This window comes from Nicotiana attenuata, unplaced genomic scaffold, assembly GCF_001879085.1.
Source record: "Nicotiana attenuata strain UT unplaced genomic scaffold, NIATTr2, whole genome shotgun sequence".
NCBI lineage: Eukaryota > Viridiplantae > Streptophyta > Magnoliopsida > Solanales > Solanaceae > Nicotiana > Nicotiana attenuata.
Genome location: NW_017670240.1, coordinates 406,075 through 420,996, shown reverse-complemented (window position 1 = coordinate 420,996; position 14,922 = coordinate 406,075). Strand labels below are relative to the sequence as shown.

General features: G+C 39.8%; 1 protein-coding gene across 1 annotated transcript; it reads right to left on the bottom strand.

Annotated features, from left to right (window-relative positions):
- Window positions 1–2,166: 2,166 nt before the first annotated feature.
- Window positions 2,167–2,589, bottom strand: LOC109236467. Its single transcript, XM_019402650.1, has one exon. It carries the CDS (start codon window positions 2,587–2,589, stop codon window positions 2,167–2,169), a length of 423 nt encoding a protein of 140 aa, XP_019258195.1.
- Window positions 2,590–14,922: the final 12,333 nt, after the last annotated feature.

The window sequence follows — 14,922 nt, the reverse complement described above, 5'->3', positions numbered from 1 at the left end:
ACCCTTGTATACCTTTAAATATTAGGTGGCGACTCTCTTTTATCAACAACAGAGGAACCACAAATAGGGTGCAACAGGGAGCGATGATGTTCAGGTCATGGCAACCACAATCATCCTTCACAGTAGGAATGCTAGAAGGTCGGATGGAAGAAGAGTACACGCCAACAACCCATGTACGAGAACTTGTAGAAGGAAACTTCTCTTCGAAGTCTTTGGCTGTGTTGAGTCTTGTACGAGTGATGGTGCTCACCGTAGTAGGGGCATCATCATCAGTGCTTTCTTTGCTTTATAGAGAACTTAAGTTCTTGGAGGAGGAAACTATGGTTAGCAGAAGGTAATAAGAGATCTTTGAAGAAGAAGATTAGAGAAGAGTTAAAGCAAGAAAGAGTTGAATGCAAAGAATTTGAGATAGTTTGAAAATTTGTGAAGTGTAAAAGAAGAAGAATGAGGCGTATAAGTAAAAAAATAGGTGCCTGCTAAAATTATGGCCATGATAACCTCGAGAACCGGCGAGAGTATTGCTAAATCGTGGAGTGACACGTGTTTGTGGCATTAAATGCGGAGAGACTTACGTCTAATCAAGCGTCAGAAACTTTTTAGAAGGGATCAGAAAATTTCACGCCAAGAAAGGTATCTTCACCAACTTCCCGATGACACAAACATGTGTCACCGGAAAGCAGGGTACTATCTGTATAGGGTAAAATCGGTTCGTATTAAATACTCGAATAATAGAGCGATACGTGGAACCAGAGACAGACGGAAAGTGAGGCAAGTAGAAACCAAGACCGGGGATAGTAACTTCAGTTGGCATTAGGCAGACCCCGAAAGGAATATTACTAACGAGGACAACGAATATTGCCACTCGATGACATTCAATGAAGAATATTCCTCAGTATTAAATACACAATACGTTACAGAAAATTTTGGCATTCATAGCCTGCCTTTACACTTTCATTAATGGCCCCCATAATTGTCATTTAAGAGGGACTTGATCCTATGACCTTGTTTCGTAGGAGTAACTATAAATAGTGACTTCAACAACCATCGTAGGACACGAAATTTCTAACAAACTTATGTTCCACATTATTCCAAGCTCAATATACTTTATTTTCTTTCTTTTGATATTCTTATTGATGTCTTCGAAGCCTTGCTCCCGGAACCAAGCTATTTGTTATCTTATCTCGATTTTAACGATAAGTCTTTCATTTCATTTCATTTCATTTATTATTTTGGGATCAAATTAATTTGCTTGTCTATAAATCACGTTACAAATTCAAATATACCGTTTTACGGGTAAACAATGTCAACTCATCGAGTATCCACCTGTCGTTTATCAATTTTACCCCATACAGGACCCTTCCGAGCAAGGAGGATATTCAAAAAAATCAAACCACGATTCCATCTGTCACAAAATTTTGACTACACTGGAATTTATGAGAGTCAATATTTTATCACAAATCCGTCACAATAATGACTTTATGACGAGTGTGCGCGCCTTCCTGTCACAAATGTTGTCTTTTACTTGTAGTATATATGGAGAGGTCAGAGCGAGTAAAGAATCAAAAAGGGTGCAAATGGAGATGGTTCGAGCAACAGATAGAGAAGTCTAGTGCATTTGCACAGAACTAAAGTTAGTCACATGTTCATGAGTCGTCAACTATGAGTCAGCTTGAGAATTTTATACAGATTACCTACTTTATCAATTTTCTAAGCGAATCAAAGATCTCCTCCTCCATACGAATGTCTACTGTTGTTTAGAACAAATCAAGTTCATCTACAATTTTATACATGACGCAATTATGTATAGGATTAGTCAAAAATGAGATATGGACATCTATAATTTTATACATGACGCAATTATGTTCATCTATAATTTAAATGCAATTAACATTGAGATATGGACAATTTATTAAGTCAAAAATGATGTGAATTTGATGAATCGTATCGGTTTAAACAAAAAAATAAAGAAAACAAAAAAAAAGGATAACCCATGCATTAGCCATGAATTTCCCTCAGACAGCGGAAACATTAATTTACTACTCCAAAGAAAAAGGAATCTAACTTCTATGAGGTAGAGAAAATGATAAAAAAGAAGTTGACAGAATCAAGTAGCAAGATAGGGAGTTGAGCAATCGAAAAAAACCAATACACATTGATTAAATGAAATCAAAGAAGCCCAAACAATCCAAAAATGCCAAGCAATATAAGCCAAACAATGTGAAGCAAAAGAAGAACTTGGCCTGAAACCGGTGCAGACCCTCCATTTCCCACCTCACAAAAACCAAGTTTCACCACACGCACGCCCGCACAACCTGCATCCGCACAACCACACCAGTAGGTTTTACCGTCGACCCCACAAACAGGGTCAGGACGAAAACACTTGACGGGACAAGAATAATGATGATCTGTCACCAACCGCGGCGGCGTCAAGGGGCAGATTTCTTGGTTGTCTTGTTCAGAAGGCAATCTCAAGGGATTAACTTCGTCTCCACGAACGGCCACGGGGAAAGAGATGAAGGAATATAACAGGGAAAAAAGGAGCAGATGAAATGGGGAAGAAAGAACGAAAGCTCTCGCCTTATTCCCCATTTCACTTGCTCCCGAGATTATTATAATATATATATATATAGATATTCAAATGAAGCACACAATATATCCTTCTTCCACGAAATTGCAATCCTTTTTTCCCTGAAAAAGGATTGCAATAAGGGGGAATTTCCGGTCTCCAAAGGTAAATGGGTTATTTTTTGCTTTTCACAACTTCTTGTTATGCACTTTCTATTTCAAGGCACATATCTTTGTTACAGCGCAAGGAACACGGCTTTCACTATTTTCCGTACGTTTGTTTTTATTTTGGGACATTCAAATTATTTTTGTAAATTATTTCAACTTCCAATTACAATGTAATTTTTATTCATTCGATTAATTTCTCATAATATATAAATATACTAATTACAATTTTACATTCTGACCAATAAAATAATGCTATATAAAACTTTTACCACGATATTTTTACTCCCTGTATCTTTATTTATTTTTCTTAAAAAAAAAATCTCAAGAGTATCAAGAACGACGTCAAAAAGTAAAAAACAAAAACCAAAAACATCAAAAAGTTTCTCCAACCTATCCTCTTGTCGACATATATTACTGTGAATTGCATTTTGTTTGTAGAACAAAGCTATGTTTTTCAAGGAAATAACATTATATTAATTTCCGGAAATTTTTTGATGGTGATCTGCTTTGAATTATCGTTTGCGAAAGAAAGAGATACAAGTCACTACTAAAAAAACAGAGCGACAGAGAATTTATGTAGCTAAATAATAAAATAATCGCTATTTCTATTTAGGTATATAAATTATCTTAAATTTTTTTGTTATCGACGAGCTATTAGATATAGTTTAGCGATGAGTTCGTACGTTATTTAATTTTTAATTTTTTTTGTTGTGAAAATTCTTATTCAAATTTATGTCCTCTATATTTTATATTCAATTATCTGTCAAACTTTTCCTAACAATGATATTATACCGTGAGTTTAGATTGCTCCATGAAATTACAGAAAAATATAAGTAATTACTTCATCTTAATGTTGGGATATTCACGTTTTTGAAAAGAAAAAAAAAGAGCACTGTAAATTGATTGCAAGGTATATACTCGTTAAGAGATTTATGCTGTTACATTATTATCTCTAAAATATAGAAGGCCAAAATCATGCGCAGCCACCTAAACTTGTTCGGATTTTCCTCTTGGATACTTTATCTAAGACTTGTTCCTATTAAACACTTATATTATTCAAAATTTATACCTATTAGACACTTTTTGCTGACATGGCTTGGTGTGTGTGATACACCTCCACTTAGAGCGTGAGATGTACTTTTTTTAAGCTTTTTTTTAAGTCTCTTTCTTCTTCATTCTTTTAGTTTATTTTTAAATCTCTTTCTTCTTCATTCTTCCTTTGCCGTAACTTCTGCTCCCATCACCACCATTGGCGCCATCGCCGACACTGCTGCCGCCGCCATCCACCTTTCTCTTCTTTCTTCAGTCACCTCATCTCCTCCACCATCGCAGTTGTTTTAACTTAGGATCTGCCATTATCGCTGCCACCAAGCAGTTTTTTCCTCATTTTTCGAACCAGCACCACCACCTTCTACCATCATCGTCATCGACGCTGCCACCAATCCATTTATCACTTTTTTCATCTTTTTTGGATATGAAAACCACCACCACCATCTCCTCCTTTCACTTTGATACTGACAATCACCACCACTTTGCTCGCCGGAAAAAATGGTGATCACCACTGCCGCCACTCTTTTTCTATTCTCGTTCTTCTCTTTTCCAAAAAATACTAGATCAAAAACTAAAAATATCAGATCTAAAACTACAAATGAATTAGTACTAAAAACCAAAAAAAATGTGGTTAGAGATGGTGGCTGATGGATTTAGCAAAAGATAGGAAATGGGTTAAGGTGGATTCGGTGGGGTTTAGAATTAGTTTTTTCTTCCTTAAAATTGGTTTTCTTTTTTCCCTCATAATTCATTTTGTTAATTATTAGTTTGGACTCAAATGCCAAATGTCATCAGTTAATTCGTCAGTTTGCCACATCATTGGCGAGTGTATTGCACTCTCTTTATTTTTTTGTTGGTTATCAAAAAAGTGTCTAATGGGTACAAAATTTGAATAATATAAGTGTTCAATAGGAACAAGTCTTAGATAAAGTAGCCAAGAGGAAAATTCGGACAAGTTTAGGTGGCTGTGTATGATTTCTAAAATGAGTGAGATGAATTTATGAAGTTATACCATTACAATTTATCGGTTTTCCTAAAAAAAAGTGTATTCGAAAAAATGGAATCCGGAAATTACTTTGGTATTATGGCAAGAACTTTATATTGTTAGAATGTACTCATTAAGAGTTCTTCATTGATAAAATACTCATAAGATACCAAATTAAATGATATGAGATATAAAAGTTTTGGAGCTATCAAAAACTTTAGTCTTTTTTCTAACCACAACAACAATATACCCAGTATATTCCTAATAGGTGGGGTTTGGAGAGGATAGTCTGCACGCGGACCTTACCTCTACCTAATGAAGGTAGAGAGACTGTTTTCAATTTGTTTTTTTGACCATTGAAATTTGAAAACTACTTTCTCGGGTTATGACATGAATTTGAGATATTTAGAATCCAATCAATAAGTTTGTTCTGTTGAAATGAGATATCATTTTTGGTTTTATGCTATAATTTTAATTTACTATTTCTTTTAAGGAAGAAAACTGTATCTATAAATGTTCACTTTGTTGGTGAGGGTTTAATCCCACTGTGTAATTCTCTTCCCCATTTTTCATAATAAAAAAAATTTTAAAAATAAAAATTTGTGAAAACCGCAAACTTGAAATATGACGTGAGACTTATATTATTAGAATCAAAAAAGGATCAAATATACCCATATACTACAAAAAATAATTTAAACTTACCTTTTGTTTCACTATTTGGTTAATTCAGATACTATCGTTGTACTATGGCACTGATATGTCCTCTAATTTAGATCGAGGGACACGTGGCATTTCATGAATGAATAACCCAGACCCAATTTAGATACCCAATTCTGATAAAAACCCACTCCTAATAGAGCCATTACTCAACCCAATTCCTTCCAAGAGCACGTTCTTGTTCAACAATGTGTTCTTTATTGTAAAAAAATGCTATAATTATACAATTAAAGCTCTAGAAGAGAAGTCAACAATAGTCAGAGGAAAAGGGTGATTTTATTTCTTTGTTTTTCCGGTTATCTTTCGCAAGAGAATAGCATAATATTTATAGGTTACAAAGAGTGTCCAAAAATTACAAGAATTGAATGGATTTATTCATTTGGTACATGAATTGCCAAAGTGTTACAAAATGGACATCCATATTCAGTGGATTTATAACACTCCCTCTTGGAAGTCCATATGTAGTGTACCTCGTTAAAACCTTACTAAGGAAATCTGAAGGAGAAAAAGCCTAGAAATCTGAAGGAGAAAAAGCCTAGTGAAGTAAAAAGAATACACAAATATTCTAATACGCATTGTGTGCTACCTCATTAAAAATCTTGCTCCAAGAAAATTCAATTGGGAAAAAACCTTAGTAAAGCGAAAAGGAGTACAATGCGTATTTACTCCCATTATGAAAACTTCATCTGATATCTCAGAGACGACACAGTCCAATCTTGTATCTCAACTTCTCAAATGTTGATGTTGGCAATGACTTTATGATCAAATCCTCCAGATTATCACTTGAAGGGATCTACTATCTCCCAATTCTCTTGAGGATCACGCGTCAAACAGAACTTTGGTGAAATGTAGTGTCTCCTTTGATGCATTCTTGTAACGATCCAACCTGTTATTTTTAGTATTTGCATTTCGTTCAGCTGTTTGAAGTCTTGAGTAGCTTCATTTGATATATTATGACTTGTGTGAATCATTAGTTTTGATTTTCAGGTGATTCGATATTTATTTGGAAGAATGATTCTCAACTAGGAAGCTTTAAATTGGAAGAGTTGACCAAGTTTGACTTTTATATATTAGACATCAGATCGGAGTTTTGATAGTTTTGTTAGGTCCGGATGGTGATTTTGGACTTGGGCATATGCCCGAATTTGCATTTGTATGTTTCTAGAAGGTTTCGGCATTATTTGGCGAAAGTTGGCAATTTGAAGGTTTAGAATGTCCATACGTTTGATCGAGAGTTGACTATGATGATATCAGGTTTGGATTGTGGTTTCAGGAATTGAAATAGCTTCGTTATATTATTTGGGACTTTTGTGCAAAATTTGAAGTTATTCCGAGTTGATTTGATATGGTTCGGCACGAGTTTTGAAAGTTAAAAATTCAAAAGTTCATTAAGTTTGATTTGAGGTGCAATTCATGATTTTGATATTTTTATGTGTGATTTAATACCTCGAATAGGTTTGTGTTATGTTTTGGGATTTGTTGGTATATTCGGACGGGGTCCCGATGGGCCGGGGTGAGTTTCGAACATGGTTCGGATCATTTTGGCTATGCTGGTTTGGCATGGGTCCTGGTGTGATCGCACATACGGAGCTTTGGGCGAAGGTGCGGTGTCCGCAAGTGTGGAGAAGCGGCCGCAGAAGAGAAAGGGGTTGAGTTTGGGAATCTCCACAAATACAAGAATATGGCCGTATCTGTGAAGGCGCGGGCGCGGTGAGTTGGGGGCGCAGAAGCGTGAAGTATTGCAGAAGCGCGATTTGTGCCTCACCTGCATTGTCGCAAAAGAGGATTCTTTTCCGCATGTGCGAAGTATCGAGTTTCCAGTTGTCTCCGCAGAAGCAGGAATCTTATCACATAAGTGGCTTTGTGTTCGCAAAAGCGGAATGCCCGGTCATGTTCTTTATATTCGAAGGTTGCATTGTTTTATTCATATTTGGAGCTATGGAGCTCGAATTTGGGTGATTTTGGAGGCGATTTTCACCACATGGATTGGGGTATGTATTATTTACTCGGTTTTAATTATATTTCGTAATTCCATCTTTCTTTTTGGCATTTGGATTATGAATTTTAAAGAGAAATTGGGGGTTCTGTCTAAACTTCCCTAAAGTGAAATTTTGAGTTTTGAACATCGATTCAAAGTCAGATTTGTGTGAAATTAGTATGGTTGGACTCGTAATTGAATGAATTATTGGATTTTGTGAGTTTTTGGGTTCCGAGGTGCGGGCCCATGTTTGACTTTTTGGTTGAGTTTGGGCTTTTGATTAAAGATTCAACCTTTATCGATTGGGTTTGTTTCCTTTGGCATTATTTGATGCTTTTGGGTTACTTTTGGCTAGTTTCGAGCTGTTCGGAGGTTGATACGCACGAGATGGTGTTTCCAGAGTGTTGTTTGGCTTGCTCGGTATTGAATTTGACTTGCTTGAGGTAAGTAACATATCTATACTTGGATTTGGGGGTATTGAACCCTTGGAACTATGTTATAAGAGATGTATTGGGGTGACACACATGCTAGGTGTTGAGCGTATGGGCGTGCACCGGGGTAATCATGATTCAAGTTGACTATTAGACTATGACCGGACTTGTTTTGTTGTTATATCTTGTTCTATCTGTGTAGTTCCTACTTGTTAAAGTAACTGAGCTATGATTTATGTTAGAAATCACGTTAGGCTATGTATTGATTCGGTTGAGACCTAATGAGGCTTTTCTGTTATTTTGAGTTATCTGCTCTAACTGTAATTATATACTCAGTCATGATTCTTCATTTGCTTATCATGTCTCAGTCTTTGTTCATCATTCACCATTACATCACGTGTTATCATTTTTTGGATTGAGTGGTACGAGATTGTGAGCCCTTGAGACTTGAGAGATTGATGACTGAGGTGGTCCTGAGAGCCGTGTTGTGAGTGTTATTGTGGATCGGGTTGTACGCCGCAGCAGGCCATATTGGCTTTGTGACTATTTTTATTATTGTGGATCAGGATGCATGCTGCAGCAGGGCATTATTGTCTTGTTTATTATTGTTGATCGAATTGCACGCCGTAGCAGGCCTTATAGGCTTTTGATTAGCGTTTGGGAAGGATCCGCCCCTCCGGATCATTTGAAATGTACATTTGATATGTAGGCATAGAGATGTACTTTTCTCATGCTAATTGGTAAACGGAATTCTTATCTAGTGTTGTGAATTGGAAATACAGTTCTATTGATAAACTCATGTTTAGTTGATTTTCAGTTGTAATATTTGCACTTGACTATTATTCCTAGAAAACATGTCTACTTTTTCGTAACTGTGAACGAGCTGAGCATAAAAAAATTTGAGTTATTACCTTTATTGCCTCCATTATGTTATTATGAGTTAATATTGGCTATTAGTGTTGTTCTCTGACCTCCTTCCGAGCTCGTCAGTGCTTTCATCCTAAGGTTAGATTTGTTAATTATTTAGTACATTGGGTCGATTTTACTCATACTATACTTCTGCACTTTGCATGCAGATTTTTGAGCTGATATTGTTGTGTATGGAGGGAGCTGGCATTGAAGATGTACCCGCATTCTGGTTATAGTTGTCTCTTGTTCTTAGTAGCTTTAGATTTATAAATCTTTTTATGTATATTTCGAACAGATGATGTAATTATTTCGTACTAACTTTGTAAATTTTAAGTCTTAGAAGCTCGTGACTTGTACTACCACCTCCTTGAGTTGTTGTACAAAAGCTCGGTTATATTATCATTTATTTCCCATTTATCTCATTTGGATTATGTTGACTGTTAGTTGGCTTACCTAGCGGGTTGGGTTAGGTGCTATCACGACTAGTGGATTGTGGATCGTGAAAAGTTGGTATCAGAGCTTTAGGTTCATAGATTCTATGAGTCATGAGCAAGTGTCTAGTAGAGTCTTGCGGATCGGTATGATGACGTCCATACCTATCTTCGAGAGGCTACGTGGCATTTAGCATTACTTACCATCTTCCATTCCTTATCGTGCACCAATGATTCAATGTGAAACATATCACTTTGAATTCTTTTCATTCACTCGTTTGCATATGTGAGCGCTCGGTATCAATTGTGCATCAACGACTTGTGATTTCCATAGATGAGGTGCGAGATATGTTTTATGTGTTTTTGCGATGGGCCAATCTGGAGGACTTCAGACCAGGTTTGGGCCGTAGCTTGGGCTCGGTGGTTTCAGGTGTGTAAGCATGTGCTTTTGGGCTATGTCAGGTGGTATCCCTAGGAGCGGGATTTATGGCTCGGTGCGTGGTTAGATAGCTATATGATTAATATGAGGTGACCACGGGATATGTTCAGATGGCTTTGATATGACAAGAAGGGTTGCTTGGGATATGAGAAGGATTATTGGATACTTGATTTCTGTCTTAATGTGTTGTACAGTCCCGAGTTATGATCGTGTTGAGGGATATTTACATGTTGTCCAGTTATGGGATGAAGTAGATTCTTATGTCTTGTGGACGAGTTTTGATTCGAGAAGATTAAGTGATTGCATGATGGTTGTGCGGGAATTTCATCGCACCTACGCCTTCTGCCCAGCTCCTACAATCTCGCATCTGCTATCTCTTGCTCGCTTCTGAGGGCTCGCACCTGCGATGAGACATCCGCAGGTGCGATTATGATAGCTGAGTTCAACTTCAGCAGCCTTCCAATTTCCAAACTTGTTCCGTAAATCACTCGAAATCAACCCGAGGCCCTCGGGACCTCAACCAATCATACTAACATGTCTCATAACATCATATGAACTTAGTCGAACCTCCGAATCACTTGGAACAACATCAAAACACCCACTTAAACTCGGATTCAAGCCTAAAGAACTTCAAAACTTCCGAATTCTTCAAACGATGCCGAAACCTATCAAACCACGTCCGAATAACCTCAAATTTGCACACAAGTCAGAAATGACACCACGAACCTACTCCAACTTCCGATAATCCAATCCGACCCCGATATCAAAATTTCCACTGCCAGCCAAAATTACCAAAATTCCAACTTTCGCCAATTCAAGCCTAATTCTACCATGGACCTCCAAATCACATTCAGGACGCGCTCTAAGTCCAAAATCACCAAACGGAGCTAATGGAATCATCAAAATTCAAATACTAGGTCGTTTACACATAAGTCAATATCCGGTCAACTTTCCCAACTTAAACCTTCTCACAAGAGACTAAGTGTCTCAACTCACTCCAAAATCACTCCGGATCAGAACCAACTAACCCAATAAGTCATAATACAATTGTAGAACACAAAAGAAGCAGAAAAATGGGGGAACGGGGCTCTCGAAATGACCGGCCTGGTCGTTACATCCTCCCCCTCTTAAATAAAACGTTCGTCCTCTAACGGGTCTAGAAACATACCTAGAGCCATAAATAGGTGTGGATATCTGCTCCGCATCTCCCGCTCGATCTCCCAAGTAGACACCTCCGCGGGCTGACCTCTCCACTGCACTTTTACTGAAGCTATATCCTTTGATCTCAACTTTTGGACCTGCTCCAAAATAGCCACCGTCTCCACATCATAAGTCAAATCACCATCTAACTGAACCGTGCTAAAATCCAAAACATGAGACGGATCGCCGATATACTTCTGGAGCATAGAAACATGAAATATTGGATGCACACCCGACAAGCTAGGTGGTAAACCAAGCTCATAGGCCACCTCCCCAATCCTCCGAAGCACCTCAAACGGACCAATGAATCGAGGGCTCAACTTTCCCTTCTTCCCAAATCTCTTAACACCCTTCATGGGTTAAATCTTGAGCAAAACCTTCTCCTATAAGACACATCAAGGACCTTTCTGTCAGCATAACTCTATTGTCTTGACTGAGCCATTTGAAGTCACGGCTGAATCACTTTCACCTTGTCCAATGCATCCTGAACCAAGTCAGTACCCAATAGCCTAGCCTTGCCCGGCTCGAACCAACCCACAGGGGATCTATACCGCCTCCCATATAAAGCCTCGTACAGAGCCATCTAAAAACTTGACTGATAACTGTTGTTGTAAGCAAACTCCGTGAGCGGTAGAAACTGGTCCCATGAACCCCCAAAATCAATGACACAAGCACATAGCATGTCTTCCAATATCTTAATAGTGTGCTCGGACTGTCCGTCCGTCTGAGGGTGAAATGTTGTGCTCAACTCAACCTGAGTGCCCAACTCTCGTTGCGCGGCCCTCCAAAATTGCGATGTAAACTGCGTGCCTCTGTCTGAAATGATGGAAACCGGCACCCCATGAAGACGAAAAATCTCTCTGATGTAAATCTCAAAATAACTGCTCTAAGGAATAAGTAGTACTCACAAGAATGAAGTGCGCGGACTTGGTCAGCCGATCCATAATCATCCAAATATCATCAAACTTCCTCAAAGTACGTAGGAGCCCAACTACGAAATCCATGGTGATCCGCTCCCATTTCCACTCTGGAATCTCTATCTGCTGAAGCAAGCCACCCGGCCTCTGATGCTCATATTTCACCTGCTGATAGTTGAGACACCAAGCTACAAACCCAACTATATCTTTCTTCATCCTCCTCCACCAATAGTACTGTCTAAAATCCTGATACATCTTCGCGGCACCCGGATGGATGGAATACCGCGAACTGTGGGCCTCCTCAAGAATCAACTCCCATAGCCCATCTACATTGGGCACACATATCCGGCCCTGTATCCTCAATACCCCATCATCTCCAATAGTCACATCTCTGGTAGCACCATGCTGAACCTTATCCTTGAGGACAAGCAAATGAGGATCATCATAGTGGCGCTCTCTGATGTGATCAAACAAGGAAGACCGAGAAACCATACAAGCTAGAACCCGACTGGGCTCCGAAATATCCAATCTCACTAGCTGGTTGGCCAAAGCCTGAACATCAACTGCAATAGGTCTCTCCCCAACAGGAATAAATGCAAGACTGCCCATACTTACTGCCTTCCTACTCAAGGCATCGGCCACTACATTGGCCTTTCCCGGATGGTACCAAATGGTATTGTCATAGTCCTTTAGCAGCTCCAACCATATCCGCTGCCTCAAATTGAGATCCTTCTGTTTAAACAAGTGCTGAAGGCTACGATGATTAGTAAACACCTCACAAGACACACCATAGAGATAGTGCCTCCAAATCTTCAACGCGTGAATAATGGCAGCCAACTCCAAATCATGAACAGGGTAGTTCTTCTCATGGGGCTTCAACTGGCGTGAAGCATAAGCAATCACTCTACCCTCTTGCATCAAGACACACCCAATACCGATCTGAGAAGCATCACAATATACTGTATAAGAACCAGAAGTTTATGGCAGAACTAATACTGGAGTTGTGGTCAAGGCAGTCTTGAGCTTTTGAAAGCTCGTCTCACACTCATCCGACCACCTGAAAGGAGCACCCTTTTGGGTCAATTTGGTCAAGGGCGATGGAATAGAAGAGAAACCCTGCATGAACCGACGGTAATAACCCGCCAAACCAAGAAAGCTTCAAATCTCTGTGGCTGAGGACGGTCTGGGCCAACTCTAAACCACCTCTATCTTCTTCGGATCAACCTGAATACCCTCACTGGACAACATATTTCCCAGGAACGCTACTGAACTAAGCCAAAACTCACACTTGGAGAACATAGCATAAAGCTTCTCCTCCCTCAACCGCTGCAACACAATCTGCAAATGCTGGGCATGCTCCTCCTGTCTACGAGAGTAAACTAGGAAATCATCAATGAATACAATAACAAACAAGTCGAGATATGGCTGGAACACATTGTTCATCAAATGCATGAACGCTGCTGGGGCATTGGTCAGTCCAAAAGACATCACAAGGAACTCATAATGACCATAACGGGTCCTGAAAGCTGTCTTAAGAATATCCGAGTCCCGAATCTTTAACTGGTGATACCCTGACCTCAAATCAATCTTGGAGAACACTTTCGCTCCCTGAAGCTTGTCAAATAGATCATCAATACGCGACAAAGGATACTTGTTCTTGATTGTAACTTTGTTCAACTGCTTGTAATCAATGCACATTCTCATGGTGCCATCTTTCTTCTTCACAAATACAACTGGTGCACCCCAACGTGACACACTAGGCCTAATAAACCCCTTTTCAAGGAGTTCCTGAAGCTGCTCCTACAACTCAGTCGGTGCCATACGGTACGGTGTAATAAAAATGGGCTGAGTGCCCGGCACCAAATCAATACCGAAGTCAATATCCCTATCTAGCGACATGCCCGGCAGGTCTGCAGGAAACACATCCAGAAAATCTCGTACCACCGGAACAGAATCAATAGTAGGGATCTTTGTACTAATATCCCTTACAAAGGCCAAATAATAAAGACAACCCTTCCCAACCATCTGCTGGGCCTTCAAGTATGAAATCACCCTACTAGGAACATAGTCTAAAGAACCTCGCCACTCGATCCGAGGCAATCTCGGCATCGCCAATGTTACAGTCTTAGCGTGGCAGTCTAAAATAGCATGATAGGGAGATAGCCAATCCATACCCAATATCACATCAGAATCAACCATATTAAGTAGTAGAAGATCCACTAGTCTCCAGTCCCCTAATGGTCACTACACATGACCTAAACACGCGGTCCAAAATAATAGTATCGCCCACCAGAGTAGATACATGAACAGATAAAACTAATGACTCACGGGGCATATCCAGATAAAGGAAAAATACAATGATACATATGAATAGGTGGAACCAGGGTCAAATAATACAGAAGCATCTCGGTGACATACTGAGACAATACCTGTGATCACTGTTTCTGAAACAATTGCATCTGGTCTGGCAGGGAGTGCATAGAAACGAGCCTGATCGGCCTCCCCCTCTAGGGCAACCCCTAGCTGACTGAGCCCCACCACGAGCTGGCTGGGCGGGTGGTGAAGTAACTGGTGCTGAAGTCGAAGGCTGACTCCTCTGCTGAGATGAACCTCCCCTACGGTGGGGACAGTGCCTCTTGATATGACCCAAATCTCCACACTCAAAGCAACCTCTCCCTGCAAATGGCGGTGGGGACTGAAGGGAGCCTCGACCATCGGGATACCCGCTAAAAGGACTGAACCCTGAGATGATGGTGCATGAGTCGAACTTTGAGCTGGAAGGGCACTGAGAGATGAGTGACCCTGCTGAGAATTGTAAGAACCATGGCCAGATGATGTACCACGGTGAACTGGACGAGCCGTCTGAGATGTTCGTAGGGACGACCCTTGCCGTGGTGTAACTAACCTCCAGAAGGAACACTACCAAAACTACCTGATCAACGAGGCCTCTTGGCCTCCCTCTCAGCCCGCTCCTGGCGGCGTACAGACTCTATCTCCCGAGCAATGTCAATAACCTCCTCAAAAGTAGCACCAGACGCCCTCTCTCTAGTCATAAGTATCCGCATCTGATATGCAAGACCATCAACGAACCTCCTGATCCTCTCCCTGTCTGTGGGAACCAACCAAACAGCA

Coding starts and splice junctions, on each gene's coding strand:
- LOC109236467 (XM_019402650.1), bottom strand. CDS start 2,589: ATGGGGAATAAGGCGAGAGCTTTCGTTCTTTCTTCCCCATTTCATCTG.